This window comes from Oryza glaberrima, chromosome 2 (genome assembly GCF_000147395.1).
Source record: "Oryza glaberrima chromosome 2, OglaRS2, whole genome shotgun sequence".
Classification (NCBI taxonomy): domain Eukaryota; kingdom Viridiplantae; phylum Streptophyta; class Magnoliopsida; order Poales; family Poaceae; genus Oryza; species Oryza glaberrima.
The window spans coordinates 3,600,047-3,616,591 of NC_068327.1; the positions used below are offsets into that span (position 1 = coordinate 3,600,047).

At 39.5% G+C, this 16,545-nt stretch overlaps 4 protein-coding genes across 4 annotated transcripts; 2 read left to right on the forward strand and 2 right to left on the reverse strand.

Moving 5' to 3' along the window:
• Positions 1-739: 739 nt before the first annotated feature.
• On the reverse strand, positions 740-4,833 carry LOC127762982 (phosphatase IMPL1, chloroplastic). The gene is made up of 10 exons (XM_052287527.1): positions 4,499-4,833; positions 3,742-3,809; positions 3,374-3,507; positions 2,699-2,787; positions 2,508-2,565; positions 2,356-2,408; positions 2,032-2,130; positions 1,833-1,946; positions 1,481-1,582; positions 740-961 (listed from the first exon to the last, which is right to left on the reverse strand). The coding sequence occupies exons 1-10, from the start codon at positions 4,766-4,768 to the stop codon at positions 863-865; spliced, it is 1,086 nt and encodes a 361-aa protein (XP_052143487.1). The 5' UTR covers positions 4,769-4,833; the 3' UTR covers positions 740-862.
• A 588-nt stretch (positions 4,834-5,421) lies between these two features.
• LOC127762213 (pentatricopeptide repeat-containing protein At2g35130) lies at positions 5,422-10,352 on the forward strand. The gene is made up of 9 exons (XM_052286633.1): positions 5,422-5,536; positions 5,695-5,930; positions 6,212-6,426; positions 6,580-6,812; positions 6,926-7,175; positions 7,265-7,410; positions 7,533-7,738; positions 7,882-8,006; positions 8,315-10,352. The coding sequence occupies exons 2-9, from the start codon at positions 5,875-5,877 to the stop codon at positions 8,893-8,895; spliced, it is 1,812 nt and encodes a 603-aa protein (XP_052142593.1). The 5' UTR covers positions 5,422-5,536; positions 5,695-5,874; the 3' UTR covers positions 8,896-10,352.
• A 1,161-nt stretch (positions 10,353-11,513) lies between these two features.
• Positions 11,514-13,773, forward strand: LOC127762216 (glycine cleavage system H protein 2, mitochondrial). Its single transcript, XM_052286638.1, has 4 exons — positions 11,514-11,740; positions 12,798-12,886; positions 13,072-13,242; positions 13,331-13,773. Exons 1-4 carry the CDS (start codon positions 11,653-11,655, stop codon positions 13,457-13,459), a joined length of 477 nt encoding a protein of 158 aa, XP_052142598.1. The 5' UTR covers positions 11,514-11,652; the 3' UTR covers positions 13,460-13,773.
• Positions 13,774-14,144: 371 nt separating this feature from the next.
• Positions 14,145-15,970, reverse strand: LOC127762215 (style cell-cycle inhibitor 1-A). The gene is made up of 4 exons (XM_052286637.1): positions 15,846-15,970; positions 15,596-15,742; positions 15,320-15,384; positions 14,145-14,568 (listed from the first exon to the last, which is right to left on the reverse strand). Exons 1-4 carry the CDS (start codon positions 15,892-15,894, stop codon positions 14,341-14,343), a joined length of 489 nt encoding a protein of 162 aa, XP_052142597.1. The 5' UTR covers positions 15,895-15,970; the 3' UTR covers positions 14,145-14,340.
• Between the last annotated feature and the right edge of the window lie 575 nt (positions 15,971-16,545).

Here is a 16,545-nt window from a genome sequence, read left to right on the forward strand (position 1 = left end):
TGCTTCCATGAGCTTGCTAGTCAGTTCTATAATTTGTGATCAGATTGTTATACACTCACTGTATGTTACAAAGTTTCTCTGTATGTATTCAAATTTAACATTCATCTACTAAAAAAAATATGTTGCAATGTGTAGGTCTCATCTAGTAGATTAAAAATCAATGCTAGATCACTGGAATTTTACCTCAAATTTTCATGGAAATCCATTTTTCACTCTGAGCTACAAAACCGGTTCTTTTTCACTGTTAACTTTTAAAACCTAGCATACATGCCAATATGCCATTGAACCATCGTGTTAAACCTGTTAGTCAAAACAGCACAATCCTTTTCAAAAATGACAACGTTATTCTACTCCTTCTAAAATGATTGTCGCAATGAAATTTGATCAAATGTGATGGAACTACAAAGGTCATAAAATTACTCCCACCAAAAATATCACGTATTTTTTTTCAGACTAGAAATCAAATTTGTATTCATCAATCAACTACAAACAAGTCCGGAGAAATATCAAAGAGAGGTGAACCTGTCCAAATCACCCAAAAAAAGAGTCATTTTTACCCAAAAAATTGAAACCCTTTTTTATTTTTTAGTGAATTTCAGCCTAATTTGGTGTCTCACTAAATTTGATTGAATTCATATGAAGGTTTCACTTTTTGTTTTCAAATTTGGTTGAAAATTTGGAATTTAAGTGATTTGGGTAATTCTCTCCTTAAATAAATCATACAACCAACAAAAGTCGATGGCTAAGTCAAAGGACTTCAATAAACAAATATTCAGTCAAGTACATGGCATTTTAACATAAGATCCTCTGTTTTTCTCTTTTCTTCTAGTAGTATAAAATAGCTCTGGGTGAGGAGTTCAACTTAAAAGTCGGTAGGGTATTTGTCGGGTTTAAACCACAAGGAGAAATCAATTCCTTTCTTCTTAAGATCTTCTGTGGCAGGGCCAATCCGATCCAAAAGCTACAAGTCAAGTAACATGGTTGATCAGCAACTCCATAAAATTTCTCCAAAAGACAACCAAAAATTATCATTGCTCTTGGTGATGCATACTACTACCGTCTCACAATAGGTTCATTTTTCACTAGTCCCACATATATCAATATAAAACCAAAAAGACTACAATAGCCCCACTTTATCAAATCCCAATACGATTATTCTTCTTTTTATCTACTCCGAATGAATTTATCTCCTACTTCCACAAACTCCAATACAATGATTGCTCAAAATGAACTTATTTTGAGACAAACGGGATGGGCAAAAAATAATCTTATTCTAAGACAGAGGGAGTACAGCATATACACACTGAACAGCCAGCCTAAGCCTAGAATTCTCCTACAACTAGTATGATAAATCTTTCGGTTGGAATTCTTATGTTCGCATAATTGGCTCTTTAGTGGTATGACAATGAATGCTTAAGATATGAGTATTGTGATCTTTAGGATGAGAGAACAAACTACTTGTTAAGACTTGAGAACAAACCTGATCATGTACAACACCATTGGAAACAAGGACAGAACGATCAAAGACGGTAAACTCCCCACCATCCATGCGTGACACCATCCCACCAGCTTCTTCAACTATCTGCAGTAAAAAAAAATGCCGAATTCATCAAGTAATTATACTGAAAGTGTGCATAACTTTAGCCCAACTATCAGGATTTGGACGATATGAAAAGGAACTCATAAAAATGGATTATATGACTGAAAATGTGTATTTAAGATTGAACAAAACAATCAAATCCTTGTTTTTACTGAACTTGGATATTTTTTCTTTTATCAAAGTTTAATTCCAATCATGAACTGTGGGTTCTGATAGGGTAAAAATAGATTACCAGAACACCAGCAGCCATATCCCAAGGCTTAAGTCGGTATTCCCAGTAGGCTTCTGTAATGCCTAGAGCAACGTGGGACATGTCAGCAGCAGCAGAACCTAGTCTTCGGACTCCCTGAAAAAAATTAATAAAGGAGGATAAAGCAAAAGTCAAAGGGGGTAAATTTGCTGTGTAATAATGAAGGGAGAATTCACTTTACCCTGCTAATGTCTGTGTATTCCTTGAACAAATTTATGTTGGTCACCCATGCATCATCATGTTCATAACCAAAACCAGTTACCAGAAGTGATTGTTCCACCTAGAGAATCAATTAGAGACAATATCTTTCTTCAGTCAAATATTCTGACAAAATTAAATCACAAGAACTCTGGTTGCATCCAGAACCACTACAATCAATAGATAGATACACTGAGCATATGATCAAAGAGAGATTCTTATGGCTTCATAAAAAAAGAGCTATTATGACACGCATATGCGTGCGTGCACATAGCAACATACTTGTATAAAAGAAAAAAAAAGTTACCTTGTCTGTCTTACTGACATGAATCTTTTGCCCATTACAATAAGCACCACCACCTTTTCAAGGAGAAAGGAAAACCTTAAAAATAATTCTGTAGTGTTCTATAAGGAAAAAAAAAAAGCATTACAATTACAGTGTTTGACCAAAGATTATACCAGATGATGCTGAAACCGTACGAGTGCTCCAGCACATAGGACCACCACAAAATTCGACCTAAATAAGGGTATATGAAATGTGAATAATCCAGAGGGATGCAATGAACTAGCATGGGAAGTTTGATGATCCAATTGTGTCTCCGGCGTTTAATGAATCATATGATTCAAGAAAAACACATGCACATACATACCACAGTGGAAGCAGCAGGCTTTCCGCGAAACAGAACTCCAATGGATACAGAAAAGCTAGGGTAACCATGCGCAAAGTTTGTTGTTCCATCTAAAGGGGGTAAAATCACTGCATTAGATCCCCCAATGAAGAATACTACAGAAAAAGTCTAAGTTTCCACTGCAGTAATACAAGTTCAGATAAACCTTCAGTTAAAAATTAAAATCAATGTGATCCCAATCTTGTTTCAAATTTATGAACAGTTCAAATACTCTAACATCCATTTATATGAAAGGCTTTTTCCAACATCCATTCTCCTACCAATAATACTATATACTAAAACTAATAACATCCTGTTCAGTTACCAGCCCATGCAATCGAGCATGTTGCCTCTACTAAATCAAATATTTCAGATACTTAATCAAGAGAGCATATGGAATCACCCAGTATTCTTAAATGATTACTAAATGATCAAACTCCACTACAGGAACAATTGGTTAATGACTTCATCATAGTAGAATTACAAGTACTTCCTCCGTTTCACAATGTAAGTCATTCTAGCATTTCCCACATTCATATTGATGTTAATGGATCTAGATATATATATATATGTCTAGATCCATTAACATCAATATGAATGTGGGAAATGCTAGAATGACTTACATTCTGAAACGGAGGGAGAATAAAGTGGCCAAACCTAAAGGATCAATGCACCAGAGATACTCCGACAAGGCATCTCCAATAAGTCCACCTTCCTCCCCAAGTATGAGGTGGTCTGGGAAGGTCTTCCTCACAACTTCCAGAATGACCAACTCACTCAATTTGTCTGTGCTGAACAAAAGTAGAGAACACACTAAATTCAAATGCTAATGTTTTATTTAGATTATAGAGATACATAGATCATAAAATATGATATTAGCAAGTAGCGACATCAAGTTCCAATTTACAAAGCATTTGGAGATTGTAGGATGATAACTTTTTTCTTTTGAAAGATCAAGAATGATAAATAACAACCAAGTTAGCATCAGATGGGGAAACAACAACACAAGTAAGAAGCATCCTTACTCTGTGACCAGGTCTGCAACTCCCTTGTAGTGAATATTGCGTGGCTTATTAACAGCTTCCATTATAACCTAAAATGAGGAGAAGACAATGTAAGCTGCCTTGAGAATTGGCACATCAAAAAATAGAGTTAAAAGGAAATGAGCTTAGCTCACTAGGTGAGATGTGTACCGGTGTACAACCCCACCACCGAAGTCCAATTTTTTTTTAGAGCTGGGATGATTACATTTCAAACGCCTCGGCCTTTGCAAGAAAGCCCAGAACAACTAAGTTTAATTTTTGTTTGGCTCGATTCTTAATTAAATAGATACCTAATTCATTCTTTGTATCCCACCAAAAAATTATAAGAAGGATAAAATGCACTAGCATGGAAACTCGAGACCACGGTCCATATTTTTTCCTTGTAGAGAAGGCTACGAAGATTCGATGAACCTTGAGCATTTATAACATTAGTGCATTACGAACTACCGTGATCTCCATATTTACTTGTAGAATAGCCAATATTTCAATCCAGTTCTCAACCTGACCTCTCTAGAAACCAATAGAATCACTAGTTCCTCACATCAAAGAACATTAACCATAACGGAAATTTCTTATAAGGTTTCACAGAAATATGCATCTTTTGTCGGAAATAACAAAATTAAGCCTGAATTTTATTACCCAACTGCTCAACCGTTCATCACAACCTCTGAAGCTCCAATTTTCTGTCAGAAACCAACCCAAGAAGGGAGAGCTACCAAGCAAAGAACCTCGAACGCACCTCGGCTCCGGCCCTGGCTGCGTCCTGGATGACGCCGAGGAGCTCCGCGGCCGGAATCGGGCCGGTGGTGGGGGCGGCCACCTTGGGGCACTTGCCCCTCGCGGCGGGCTGCTCCGACGCCACCGCCATCACGGGGCGAGCTTTGCCGGCCCTGGAGGCAAGCGCCCGGAGGCCAAGAACCGGTCCCCGCGGCGAGGTCGTGCCATTCCTGCGGTGTGAAGAGGCGGCGGCGGCGGCGGCGGTGGGAGGACGGAGAAGATACCGTGCCATTGGTGCTCAGGCCTTCGAGAAGATGTCTCTGCTTTTTTTTTCTTTCACCTTTGCTTCGATTCCACATCATGTGTGCTTTTCACTTGCAAATGTACTCCATGTAGGAGTAATAGTTGCTTTCATTTGGATTTTGAAAAAAGAAATAGAACTTCTAAAATAATATATATATATATATATATATATATATCCAATAAAAGGGTAGTATAATTTTTGCTGCTGGTATGGATAATGACTGCTCCCTCCATCCAAAAAAGACAAACCCTGGGTTTCCGTGTCCAACGTTTGACTGTCCGTCTTATATGAAACTTTTTTATAATTGGTATTTTTCATTGTTGTTAGATGATAAAACATGATTAATACTTTATGCGTGACTTATCTTTTTAATTTTTTTTCATAATTTTTTTAAATAAGACGGACGGTCAAACGTTGGACAAGGAAACCCAGGGTTTATCTTTTTTAGGACGGAGTATGCTGCATGAATCTTAATTTGAGTACGCGTGTGACCTAGCCATCTCACACCGCCTTTTGACCTAGCTCCTGTGCAGTCGAAGTCACATTACTTTGTCATTAACATGTGGGCCCGATGATACATGGGCCCACATGTCTGCACCATATATTTGACTGTAAATGATCTCAATCGGTAGTGACCAGTGACCATACAAGCTATCTAAGGTGAGCTTGAGAGCTCAACGATAGTTTCTCTCTTGTTCTTTTAGCCATTTCAGCTGCAGATTTGTGCTATGCGCCTGCCAAGACACTTTGCTATTAGTAAGTCAGTTTCTGCCTTTCGATCTTAATTATTTTACCTGGTTCATTTGATGATTTGCTTACTGAATGTCTCGGGTATTTAGTTCCAAGAGAACATCTCAGTTCTATTGGTAACCTTCAAGTAAACTGATACTATGCTCTTTTCCACCATTTTGCAGGTTAAGGATAGACCACATGAGGCTCAAAGGGCACGCCAGATAGATATTTTTCAGTTTTGTCCTCTTGCAACTCCTGCACCTCTCTACTCACTATAGTAGCAGTGACCACACAAGCTTACCTGAGCTTGAGAGCTCAGCATTATCTTCTCAGTCTTGTTCTCCCTTCACAGTTTCAGATTTATGCTCTTTGGCTGTCAAGACTCAAGAGCAGTCTGTTGCCTTCACCTTGTGCTCATGTGAGTTAGTTTCTGTCTTCTCTCAATTATTACTAGTACTTGATTCTTCAGAGGTCATGTGGGTTTGACCAATTAGCACATTGCAGTTTTCTGTTTGATGTCCATGGTGAATTTGTGGATACACCTTATGGTTTTCAAACTAGTGTTTGGAAACAACTTACATGCTACGCATTGAAATGTTTGCTTTCTGAATATCTTGGGTAGAAGTTCTCAAATAACATATACCAGCTCTATTGATAACCTTCCAGTATGCTGACATTCCTTCTCCCACCATTTTGAAGGTTGAGGATAGAGGCTCTGTTGTATTATCCTGTCACAAGGCCAAGATGGAAAATTAATGCTAGTCAAGATGCCACGCAAGAAACTGGCCTGATTGATGCAGAAATTAATTCTTATGCCTATAGTGAAAGGAAGAACAGGAAATACAACGGCGCCTACATCGATAAAGATGGTGTATCAAGGACCTTCGATCGAAAGAAAATATCAAGAAAAAGGGGTAAATGCTAAATATATTATCTTTCCAGTTGTTCTTCCCTTTGTTCTTTTGTTCAGCACTTCTACATTCCATGAAGTATCTAATCAGTATATGTTTGCAAGTAAATTGTTTTCCCTCCTTCAAAATGATCTAATGTCTTCAGGTTTCATGCAGGGGGTGCTATGAGAGGCCGGGGCTGGAAGTATGGCTCTGGTTTTGTAGATGGAGTCTTCCCTGTGCTCAGTCCAATGGCACAGGATATCTTAGAATTTGTTCAGAAGGGAACAGACGTTGCAAAAATCTGGGAATCTTTGGATAACATTCCTTCCACACACAATCTTTTTGATGATCTTGTGAATGTCGCTGTCCAATTCCGTATGAACAAGAAATGGGATCTGATCATTCCAGTAAGTCTGAACCCTGCACATTCTCATCATTAACTAATCGGATATTCACATCTCAATGTTTCGGTTACCTTTGATCAGTATTTTGATGTTTAATTTGTCAAAAGTGGATATAGGTCTGCGAGTGGATCCTGTACAGGAGCTCATTCCGTCCTGACATCATCTGCTACAACCTGCTCATAGAATCCTATGGCAAGAAGCGTCAGCTGAACAAGGCAGAGTCAATCTACATGGCTCTTCTGGACGCTCAGTGTGTGCCAACTGAAGACACCTATGCTCTTCTCCTGCGCGCTTACTGCAACGCTGGATCGCTGCACCGAGCAGAAGGCGTGATCTCGGAGATGCGCGAGCACGGGATTCCTCCAAGTATGCAGCTCAATTCCCCTATATTGCCAAGAGAAAGAAGCTTGTAGGTTGACATAGTTGCATAACTCATGTCAAGAACAATCTTGCAGATGCTACTGTATATAATGCTTACTTGGATGGATTACTGAAGGCAAGATGTACCGAAAAGGCGGTCGAGGTGTACCAAAGGATGAAGAGAGAACGGTGCAGAGCTAACACGGAGACATTCACCCTGATGATCAATGTGTACGGGAAGGTCAGAATTCAGAGCACAATATTGTTTTTCAGTTCACTGTAAAAATCTTTTCATTTCTCTTTCTTTGAAAACTTACCTCTGAAGAATTTCTGACATATATTTTTTCATGGTCAATTTGAAAGGCAAAGCAACCAATGTCATCGATGAAAGTTTTCAACGAGATGAAGTCGATTGGGTGCAAGCCTAATATCTGCACTTACACTGCCCTGGTGAATGCATTTGCGAGGGAAGGCCTGTGCGAGAAGGCTGAAGAAGTGTTCGAGGAGATGCAGCAGGCAGGGCACGAGCCTGACGTGTATGCTTACAATGCCCTCATGGAAGCTTACAGGTGAATATCAAATTAGCATATCAGTCATCCATGGCTTCACGAGCCCAAGTTTCTGATCACAAAACTCCAGTGAAATTTGATCAGATTTTTTTGTAAGTTTGAATTAGCAATTAATAGCTTGCAAACTTTCAATGCACCCATAGCCGCGCTGGATTGCCGCAAGGCGCATCGGAGATCTTCTCCTTGATGCAGCACATGGGGTGTGAGCCTGACAGAGCTTCATACAACATCTTGGTAGATGCATATGGAAGAGCCGGCCTTCATGAAGGTACATTTTGCAGTTGGTGATGGAAAATTTTGGCCAATTTTGTGGTCAAAGAAACCAAGAACATGAGTTCCATGATGCTACTATGAACTCTGAAAGTGAAAGCCTCCGAATATATATAATTTTGCCCCTGTCTGAACTCTGAATATACTCTCTCCATTTCAAAATGTACGACGCCGTCCCAAAATAAGGCAACGGCGTTATACATTTTGAAAAGGAGGTAGTAGTATAATTTTGCCACTGTCTGAACTCTGAACTCTGGAAGTAGTGACAGCTTCTTCTGAGAATGTATAAATATTCGGTGTTTTCAGATGCGGAGGCGGTGTTCGAGGAGCTGAAGCAGCGGGGGATGTCGCCGACGATGAAGTCCCACATGCTGCTGCTGGCGGCGCACGCCAGGTCCGGCAACGCGGCGAGGTGCGAGGAGGTGATGGCGCAGCTGCACAAGTCCGGCCTCACCCCGGACACCTTCGCGCTGAACGCCATGCTCAACGCCTACGCCCGCGCCGGCCGCCTCGATGACATGGAGCGCCTCCTCGCCGCCATGGAGCGCCGCGGCGACGCCGACGTGGGCACGTACAACGTGGCGGTGAACGCGTACGGGCGCGCCGGGTACGTGGGGAGGATGGAGGCGGCGTTCGCGGCGGTGGCGGCGAGGGGGCTCGCCGCCGACGTGGTGACGTGGACGGCGAGGATGGGGCCGTACGCGAGGAGGAAGGAGTACGGGCGGTGCGTGGGGATGGTGGAGGAGATGGTGGACGCCGGCTGCTACCCGGACGCCGGCACGGCGAGGGTGCTGCTGGCGGCGTGCTCCGACGAGCGCCAGGTGGAGCAGGTCACCGCCATCGTCAGGTCCATGCACAAGAAGCCCAAGACACTCTTCACCATATAATAATAAAAAAAAACCCAACACTTTGCATATATAATTGCATTATTATTACATGTATAATAATACAGTATAAATGTACATTACAATACTACCTTAGTTTTCTTTTAATGTATGCCGCCATTAATTCTAAAGTAGCGTCTAACCATTCATCTTAATTATTTTAAAAAAATATTGTAAATATGCTACTATCTCTGTTTTTTAATATGACTAACCAACGTCATATATATATTTAGGGATGGAGGGAGTAAATTGTAAGTCATAAAACATGTGACAACAAAATAAATAAAATTTATATATTTTTAATAGCATGAATTGTCAAACGTCATATAAAAAATCAACGGTGTTATTTATTAGAAAATGAAGGGAGTATATTATAGCATAGAGTATAATAGATTGATTTAGCATCAACTTTGTTGGTGTAGAGTGTAAAACGGTGTTGTCTTGACAAATATAATGTAAACAGGATGTGTATGCAATCAAACCTTAAACTTTTAAATCATTTTATGTATAAAAATATATGTGATTTGGTCAAAAAGATTACTGTCATGTGGTTAGGATAGGAGTATATTTTTTAACAAATTATGAATACATTGGTCAGATAAGACAATTATTAAACCGCACATTCTTTCTATTCCTTAGGGGGACTTATTTTAGTCCCTCTCAAAAACCATAAATGCTTGTCCCTACTAACAGAAACTATTAACAGTAATAGTTTTGACTCGGCCCACTAACAATTTTTGAACTGTTAAACTACGATGAACGAACGAAAGTAAATGCTTACAAAACACTCAGGCAACTGATCTTTTTAAATATTTAAAAAAGTTTCATAAAAACAAATAGTCTAAATATAATCTCTAATACTCCCTCCATTCCATAATATAAGGCACAACCACTTTTTTTAGATGTTCCATAATATAAGGCATGCATGTATGTAGGCAATTAACTATGACCCCTTCTTCATTAAATTATTACTTTTTTAAATCCTCCACTCTCATGTTCTTTAATTCTATTAGATACATGCATTGTATTTATTAGGATGATCCAAACTACAATATGATAATAAATATTTTCTTGGTCTTTGGGTTAGGGGTGGTTATGCCTTATATTTTAGAATGGAGGGAGTAACAAGTACTCTCACTCTCTCTCAAGATAAATTTATCTTTAATCCCTTCCATACATATCAATTAAGAAAAATACTAAAATACCCTCACATTATCAAATCCTAATACAATTATCCTTCACTTTCTCTACTCCCAATATATCTGTCCCTTGCTTTTACAAACACTAATACATTGATTATTCAAAGATAAACTTATTTTTTAAAAAAAAGTAAAAATAATCATATAAACTAATTTTAAGAACAAAAAAGGGTAAAAATGATCATGTTTTAGTAATAGGATGAATATATATAGCATTTGGAAATCGAGAAAATATTAAAGACGCCAAATAATAAGAACGGAGTGATTAATCTCGCTAAGAGCAAGTACAATACACTTTTTTTAAAAAAAAGATTTATTTTTGTCCTCTTTCAAAATAAACCTAATTTTAAGTAATTATTGTATTGGAGTTTATAAATTTGGGAACAAATATATTAGAAATAGATAAAATGAAAACAATTATTCTAGGATTTGATAAAATTAAGATATTATACTCTCTTTTTTTTTCTTTTATACTGATATACTACTAGTTCGTGGGATGGGCAAATAAATAAATAAAATTATTTAGGAACCGACTTACTGCCCACTAGAACCAATTGTTGCCGCTGTTGTGCCTAGCTGCACTCTGTCTGCATCAGCCACCAACCCCTCATTGGCATCGGAGATCAGATTCAGAGTCACACAGTATTTGTACTCGCCATCAGGCCCATCAACAGCACCATGCCAAATTGTTAATTACTCACGCACGAATTCCTAGGCCATATACTAGTACACATCTCCAAGCCCGTGATGGCCAAGCAGACAGCAGATTAAGAAACAGAGAACTCATCTGATTTGTGGGTTTGGTTGGTAGTAAGTTGTTGGTTAGGGCCTCCCTGACGGACAGCGTTCCAATCAGTTTGGTGATCACATTTTTTTCTCATCAGAGCTTTTGGTTTTGCAACCAATGGCCCCTCTTGGCGATACAGCATCTGATGCTTAATCTTCTTTAATAAATGATCCTTCCTCATTGTGGTTCAACACGCACTGTAACAACTGTAGTGTTATTTGACATTTTCATCCCTAACCTAGTTAGTATTTTTGTAAATATTTCTCAATATCTGCAATATATTCGCCCTTGTGAATATGTCCATCAGAGTTGAGACCTCCTAACTTCCCCTTTGAAACACAGGCGTTTTACAAACAGTTTATACTTCGTAAGTGATATAAATCTTTTCTATGATTGCGAAAAGTAAACCAGATATGGCTCGAAAAATGGTTGCCATTTTTTTGAATGATACTTTTTCCTAAATCATAGAGAATATTAAGGGTATAACTGCAAACACAAAAAAGTGTAGGAAAGTGCCCCACTAAGGCCAAGAGCCCACCAAAAATTTTTTTTCTTCAATTTGCAACCTGCACTACCAACCTTTTCTGCATCTTGCTTATATTTTTGCCAAAAAAAAAAAGAAAAAAAAAAGAGAGAAAGGAGCCACCAAACCCAGAACCCGCAGAGAAAAGAAGAGAGAGAGAGAGAGAGACAGACAGACAGAGTGCGGCGCCGAGGAGGAGAGGAGCAATAATCCAATTCCAATCCATTCCTCCGCGACCTCGTCGTCCGATCATGGCCATGGCCGCCTCCAGGTTGCTGTGGGCTTCCCGCGCCGCCTCCTACCTCAAGATCTCCACTTTCCCCAGGGCCTTCTCCACCGGTACCTCTCTCTCTCTCTCTTCTTCTTCTCTTTCGGTTTCTTGTTTTGCGTATGTATTTTTCGTATTCTGTGGTCTGTATATTCGTGGGATCACGCGTGGTTGGTGGTGGAATGGCGTGATCTCGTTGCCTGTTCCTCGCAAAGATTGGATTTTGGGGGCAAGGATCACTGTTCATCTTATCTTCTTTTATTTTGGGTTCAGTTGGTGGTTTAGGCTGTGAATCCGTCTGCGTGAATGGGAAATTTGGTTGGTCTGATTTGATCTCTTTTCGGCGAAATGTTTCATCTTTTTTTTTTTGAAAAAGGAATCTTGTGTGATTGTTCCTGCTCTTGGTAACAGCGTGTGCGGCAGGTTTATGTTTCTGCATTTGGATATGTGAATGTTAGCACACTGATTTCTGAAATTCAGATTAGCCTATTGTATGTGTTGATGAGGAAGGCAAAGTTTTTTTTTAGCCTAGTTTCTTTCTTTGTCCTGTTTATTCGAAGTGTTAGGACGTTTGACACCAACATATGAAGCATCTCAGGAAGATGCTTTTAGTAGCTATTAGGAGAAAGCTACCTACCGACCAATAATTGGCAATATTGTTATCCAATATGAAAATGTTACAATACCACGGTTGTTTGTTTATGAATTTAAAACTTGTGTTGCTAAAATGGTGTGCCACAATCACATATTTACAGATCTGAATTAGGCACACCAAGGAAATGAATTAAGGGAAAGTCTTATTATAGCAGACTTTGGTTTTAAAACTTTGGTAGTAGGAAATGAAAACCATATGGTAAAATATTTATGCAACTTAAGAAGTGACAAATAGTCAATTGTTAATTTGCCTGGCCAAGAGGCTTTGGTTTCTAACAAGCATTGGACAAATGGTCATAGGAAAATACACCTAATTTTCAGTTTATAAATTGGCTTCTAGGGGGGGCCATTAATTCCAGTTGTTCTGGAAATTTCGTATGCTTTCTGTGGAAACCTTGTTTCCTCACTGCCAATTCAGTATTTTACACATCTGATGAAGTTGTGCATATTGCTTGTTTTCTTTTTTTTTTTCAGTGCTGAAGGATCTGAAGTATGCTGACACTCATGAATGGGTTAAGGTTGAGGGTGATTCGGCAACCGTTGGAATTACAGACCATGCCCAGGTTGATCTATTCATACGTTATATCACATTCATTGCTTCATTCTGTACATACGCATAATATAAGCATTCCATTTCTTAAACATTACAGGGTTCCAATATATGTTATCATGTTCAGTACATGTAGCAAGGACTAGCAGTGCTAAAGTTGATCATGTGTTGTTTTTTTTTTCTTTTTTTTGCTTCCAGCACCATTTGGGTGATGTTGTGTATGTGGAGCTTCCAGAAGTTGGCAGCAGTGTATCCCAGGGAAAGAACTTTGGTGCTGTTGAAAGTGTGAAGGCAACCAGCGATATCTACTCTCCAGTATCTGGAGAGGTGGTTGCAGTGAACGATGGACTAGGCGATGAACCTGGATTGGTAAGTTTTAATTGCGTAATAGATCATTGTGAGTAGATTGAACACTTCTATGAACTGTGTTTTTTTTTTTTTTTTTTTTTTTGCATAGGTTAATACAAGTCCATACGAGAGTGGGTGGATCATCAAGGTCAAGGTTAGTGATTCAGGTGAGCTCAATTCACTGATGGATGACGCGAAATACTCGAAATTCTGCGAGGAAGAAGATAGCAAGCATTGAACAAATACCAGTGACTTGTGATCTGCAAAGAATGCGCCTTGACCCTTTTGTCAATGCTTGTGATGTGCTATCGAGCACTTATCTTTACCACCGGCTGCTCCTGAAATCAGCACCGATCAACACATGAATAAATTAGTGTTGGCATTGCCTCTTCCACAAAGAGTTGCAAACTTCGAACCTGTAAATGACATGAGTTTCGTTATTTCTTTGTAATATCGCGTGATTTCATCTTCAATTGTAGCTCTGCCGCCTCTGCTCCGTTTATTTCTGAAACGTGTGCTTCGTTTACTTCTGAATCGTGTGTTCTTGGTGTCTACGAGCCTGCATTATGCTGAGGAATTGGGGATGATTGGTAGTAGACGAATAGCTAAATATAAATTGGGGATGCTTGATTGCTTGAGAATCGTCAATATTTCAGAATTAGGAAAAAAAAAACTCATCCCAGATTATGGCCTTACTTTTCCTAGATCCTAGATAGTCTGCAATTCTACAGCTCTGTTCTTAGTTCTTACATTATCAGTATTTACATTCAGGTGATGAGAAAGAATAGGCCACTTGGAGGATTCCCTAATCACATAGCAAGTTCATATCACAATTCACATATCCTTCTGTCATAGAACATGGACGCCAAAATTATCAAATGACACAAATGGATGTGTAAAATCACCACGAGAATAACAACATATGGGACAAAAACAGTAGATACTTTTATCACTATAAGTATATGTCAAACTTAAGTGATGGTCAGCAACATTAGTGAACAGTGATACAGAACTAATATATATGAATTTAGATACAAAAACCTAGGCGATGAAGATAAATACTACCCTTAGCCTGACAGAACAATGTCCTCAACAAAATACAGAAGGCCTCAGGTTGCATCACGCTTTGATGTTCCACCTGTGTGCTGACCGTGGACCACGAGTGATCCCCTCATAATATTGGGATGGAAGCTTTCCTTTGTTCCAAGTTTTCACAAACTTCTCGAACAGATCACGAGCAGACTCCGAAGAAAGATCAGAGAAAAATTTGCCTTTTTCTTCCTTCAACCAGGTTGCGAACTCATTGTTCTTTGCGAAATAGTCATCTTTGGATATTTCTTTGAAATCCTGTTTCAGTAAAACAAAAGAACAATGATAAGCATGGTCTCAAGGAGAAAGGAAATGGAGAGCTCAAAGGGTGCAGTATGCCATTATGTATGTTCTCAACAGTTTAATACTTCCCCAAAATTGTTGTTAGTCTCAAAAATATAAATGGCATACATGATACAACTCCTGTCCACCTGTCCAGATACAGATAAGCCATTCTGGTTCTTGTGAACTGTGACCTTAAACAAGTACCTGACTTGGTATCACTAATTTTCATCACAGACACACAAAAGGAAATAACCTACAAACTGATATCACTAATTCAATTCGATGGCAACAGCAAAAAAAAAAAAAGCTTTTCCTTTATATTCAGTCTTCAGAGAAAAAATACATTCTGGCAAGCTTCTGCAAAATTTCATTGTTCAGGAAAACAAAAGTGGCTCCTACTCAGGCTGGGTAAGATGGCTACAGAACATATACCAGCCCGGCGAAAAAAAATGGTCGTAAGAAATCTGCGATAATCTATCCCTGATTCACGCACTGAAGAATTAACTGAACTAGGGACATTCTCCAGTTTGGTTCTACTTGTAAAGAAAAACCAACCTCGTTCCAGTACCATAGTTATACGAAGGCTCAAGCTTGTAGAACAATTCATATATGAAAAAATGTGGCCTAAATAGCCTATTCAGATAGCTTAACTGCTAATATGCAAAATCATTTGATTGATGATGCCCAGTAGATTCATAGCATCATTCAGACTTAGAGAACTCACATCATCCTTGTGCTTTCGCTTGCTCTTCTCCTTCTCCTTGGAATGCTTCTCCTTTGAATCCCTCTCTGTCAAAATCACACACACACACACACACTGAATTACTGACATACATCAAAGCTAATATAGCAGGTACGAGTGTATCCTCAGCATAATTTGCACACTTCCAGAATAGTTGAGCATGATTTCAAGTAAGAACAATATAACTGTTTTAGAACAAGAAATCAACAAGTGCCACTGCCAAGCCGTGAAGGCAAAAGATGAACCCTAGTTCCCTACCTTTGTCTTTGCCCCTGTCGCCATGCTTCTTCTTCTTCCTCCTGCGCCTCTCCTCCTCCTCCTCCTCCTCGGCTTGTTCGTCTCGGCTGCTCCTCCTGCTCTCCTTCTTGTCCCTCCTCTTCTTCCGCTCCCTCTCCTCCTCCTCCCCTGAACCACCAAACGCACCAAGAAGATTGGCAAAATCAACACGCGGAGACCAGATACGCCGATGCCTCGAGAGGGGGAGAATGGATAGGGGGCCTTTGAGCACCTGACGAGGGTGACGAGCGCCGCTTCCTCGACTTGCCCTCGCCGCCCATCGTCGCCGCCGCCGCCGCCGGGGAGAAGAATCGAAGAGGGGGTTAGCTCAGGTGAGGTCTCGGGACGGGTTTAGTTGGTATTACAGATGAGTCCGAGGGCTCATATGCAAAATTGTCAGAAGGCTTTCGGGCGCGGTCGATCCAAGCCGTTCACGTCTCATCCGACGTTGGGGAGAGAGTACAGCAATACGAAGCACTCGCTCTACCTAGGCAAATCGTGTGGTTAACATCAAGTTTATGGTTTTGCGTAAATTTCACCCTGGAACACATTTTATTACTGAAATTTTCTTTTGTACCACACTTTCATCGATTTTTTTTTATTTTGGATCAAATGTTAATAGTCTTACCATTGTTATACTCTAGACCACACCGACTCTCTTATCAAGTATACGAATGATTTCGATTATACCAGTTACTACTTGTCATTGAACTCAAAATATGTTGTACGAAGTGAGTGCTCCCTTTGTCCAATGATATTATAATCATGAACGGATTAGACCTATCCTAAATTGTAATAGTTTGAGATGGGGGAAATACTTAGAACATGCATCTATGTCCTCTTTGCGAATATTAAAACATATTATTTATTCCTCACATTAAAAAAACGTTTTAAAAAATTTCCCACTTGTATTATTTAAACAACTTTTCAAA

Excerpts from the sequence above, each read along its gene's own strand:
- LOC127762982 (XM_052287527.1), bottom strand. The coding sequence starts at position 4,768 with ATGGCACGGTATCTTCTCCGTCCTCCCACCGCCGCCGCCGCCGCCGCC. Across the intron at positions 2,566-2,698 it reads AGCCTGCTGCTTCCACTGTG|GTCGAATTTTGTGGTGGTCC; the intron begins GTATGTATGTGC and ends ACCCTTATTTAG. Across the intron at positions 1,583-1,832 it reads ATATGGCTGCTGGTGTTCTG|ATAGTTGAAGAAGCTGGTGG; the intron begins GTAATCTATTTT and ends TTTTTACTGCAG.
- LOC127762213 (XM_052286633.1), top strand. The coding sequence starts at position 5,875 with ATGCTCTTTGGCTGTCAAGACTCAAGAGCAGTCTGTTGCCTTCACCTT. Across the intron at positions 6,813-6,925 it reads AATGGGATCTGATCATTCCA|GTCTGCGAGTGGATCCTGTA; the intron begins GTAAGTCTGAAC and ends AAGTGGATATAG. Across the intron at positions 7,411-7,532 it reads TGATCAATGTGTACGGGAAG|GCAAAGCAACCAATGTCATC; the intron begins GTCAGAATTCAG and ends TCAATTTGAAAG.
- LOC127762216 (XM_052286638.1), top strand. The coding sequence starts at position 11,653 with ATGGCCATGGCCGCCTCCAGGTTGCTGTGGGCTTCCCGCGCCGCCTCC. Across the intron at positions 11,741-12,797 it reads CCCCAGGGCCTTCTCCACCG|TGCTGAAGGATCTGAAGTAT; the intron begins GTACCTCTCTCT and ends TTTTTTTTTCAG. Across the intron at positions 13,243-13,330 it reads TAGGCGATGAACCTGGATTG|GTTAATACAAGTCCATACGA; the intron begins GTAAGTTTTAAT and ends TTTTTTGCATAG.
- LOC127762215 (XM_052286637.1), bottom strand. The coding sequence starts at position 15,894 with ATGGGCGGCGAGGGCAAGTCGAGGAAGCGGCGCTCGTCACCCTCGTCA. Across the intron at positions 15,385-15,595 it reads CGACAGGGGCAAAGACAAAG|AGAGGGATTCAAAGGAGAAG; the intron begins GTAGGGAACTAG and ends TGATTTTGACAG. Across the intron at positions 14,569-15,319 it reads AGCGAAAGCACAAGGATGAT|GATTTCAAAGAAATATCCAA; the intron begins GTGAGTTCTCTA and ends TTACTGAAACAG.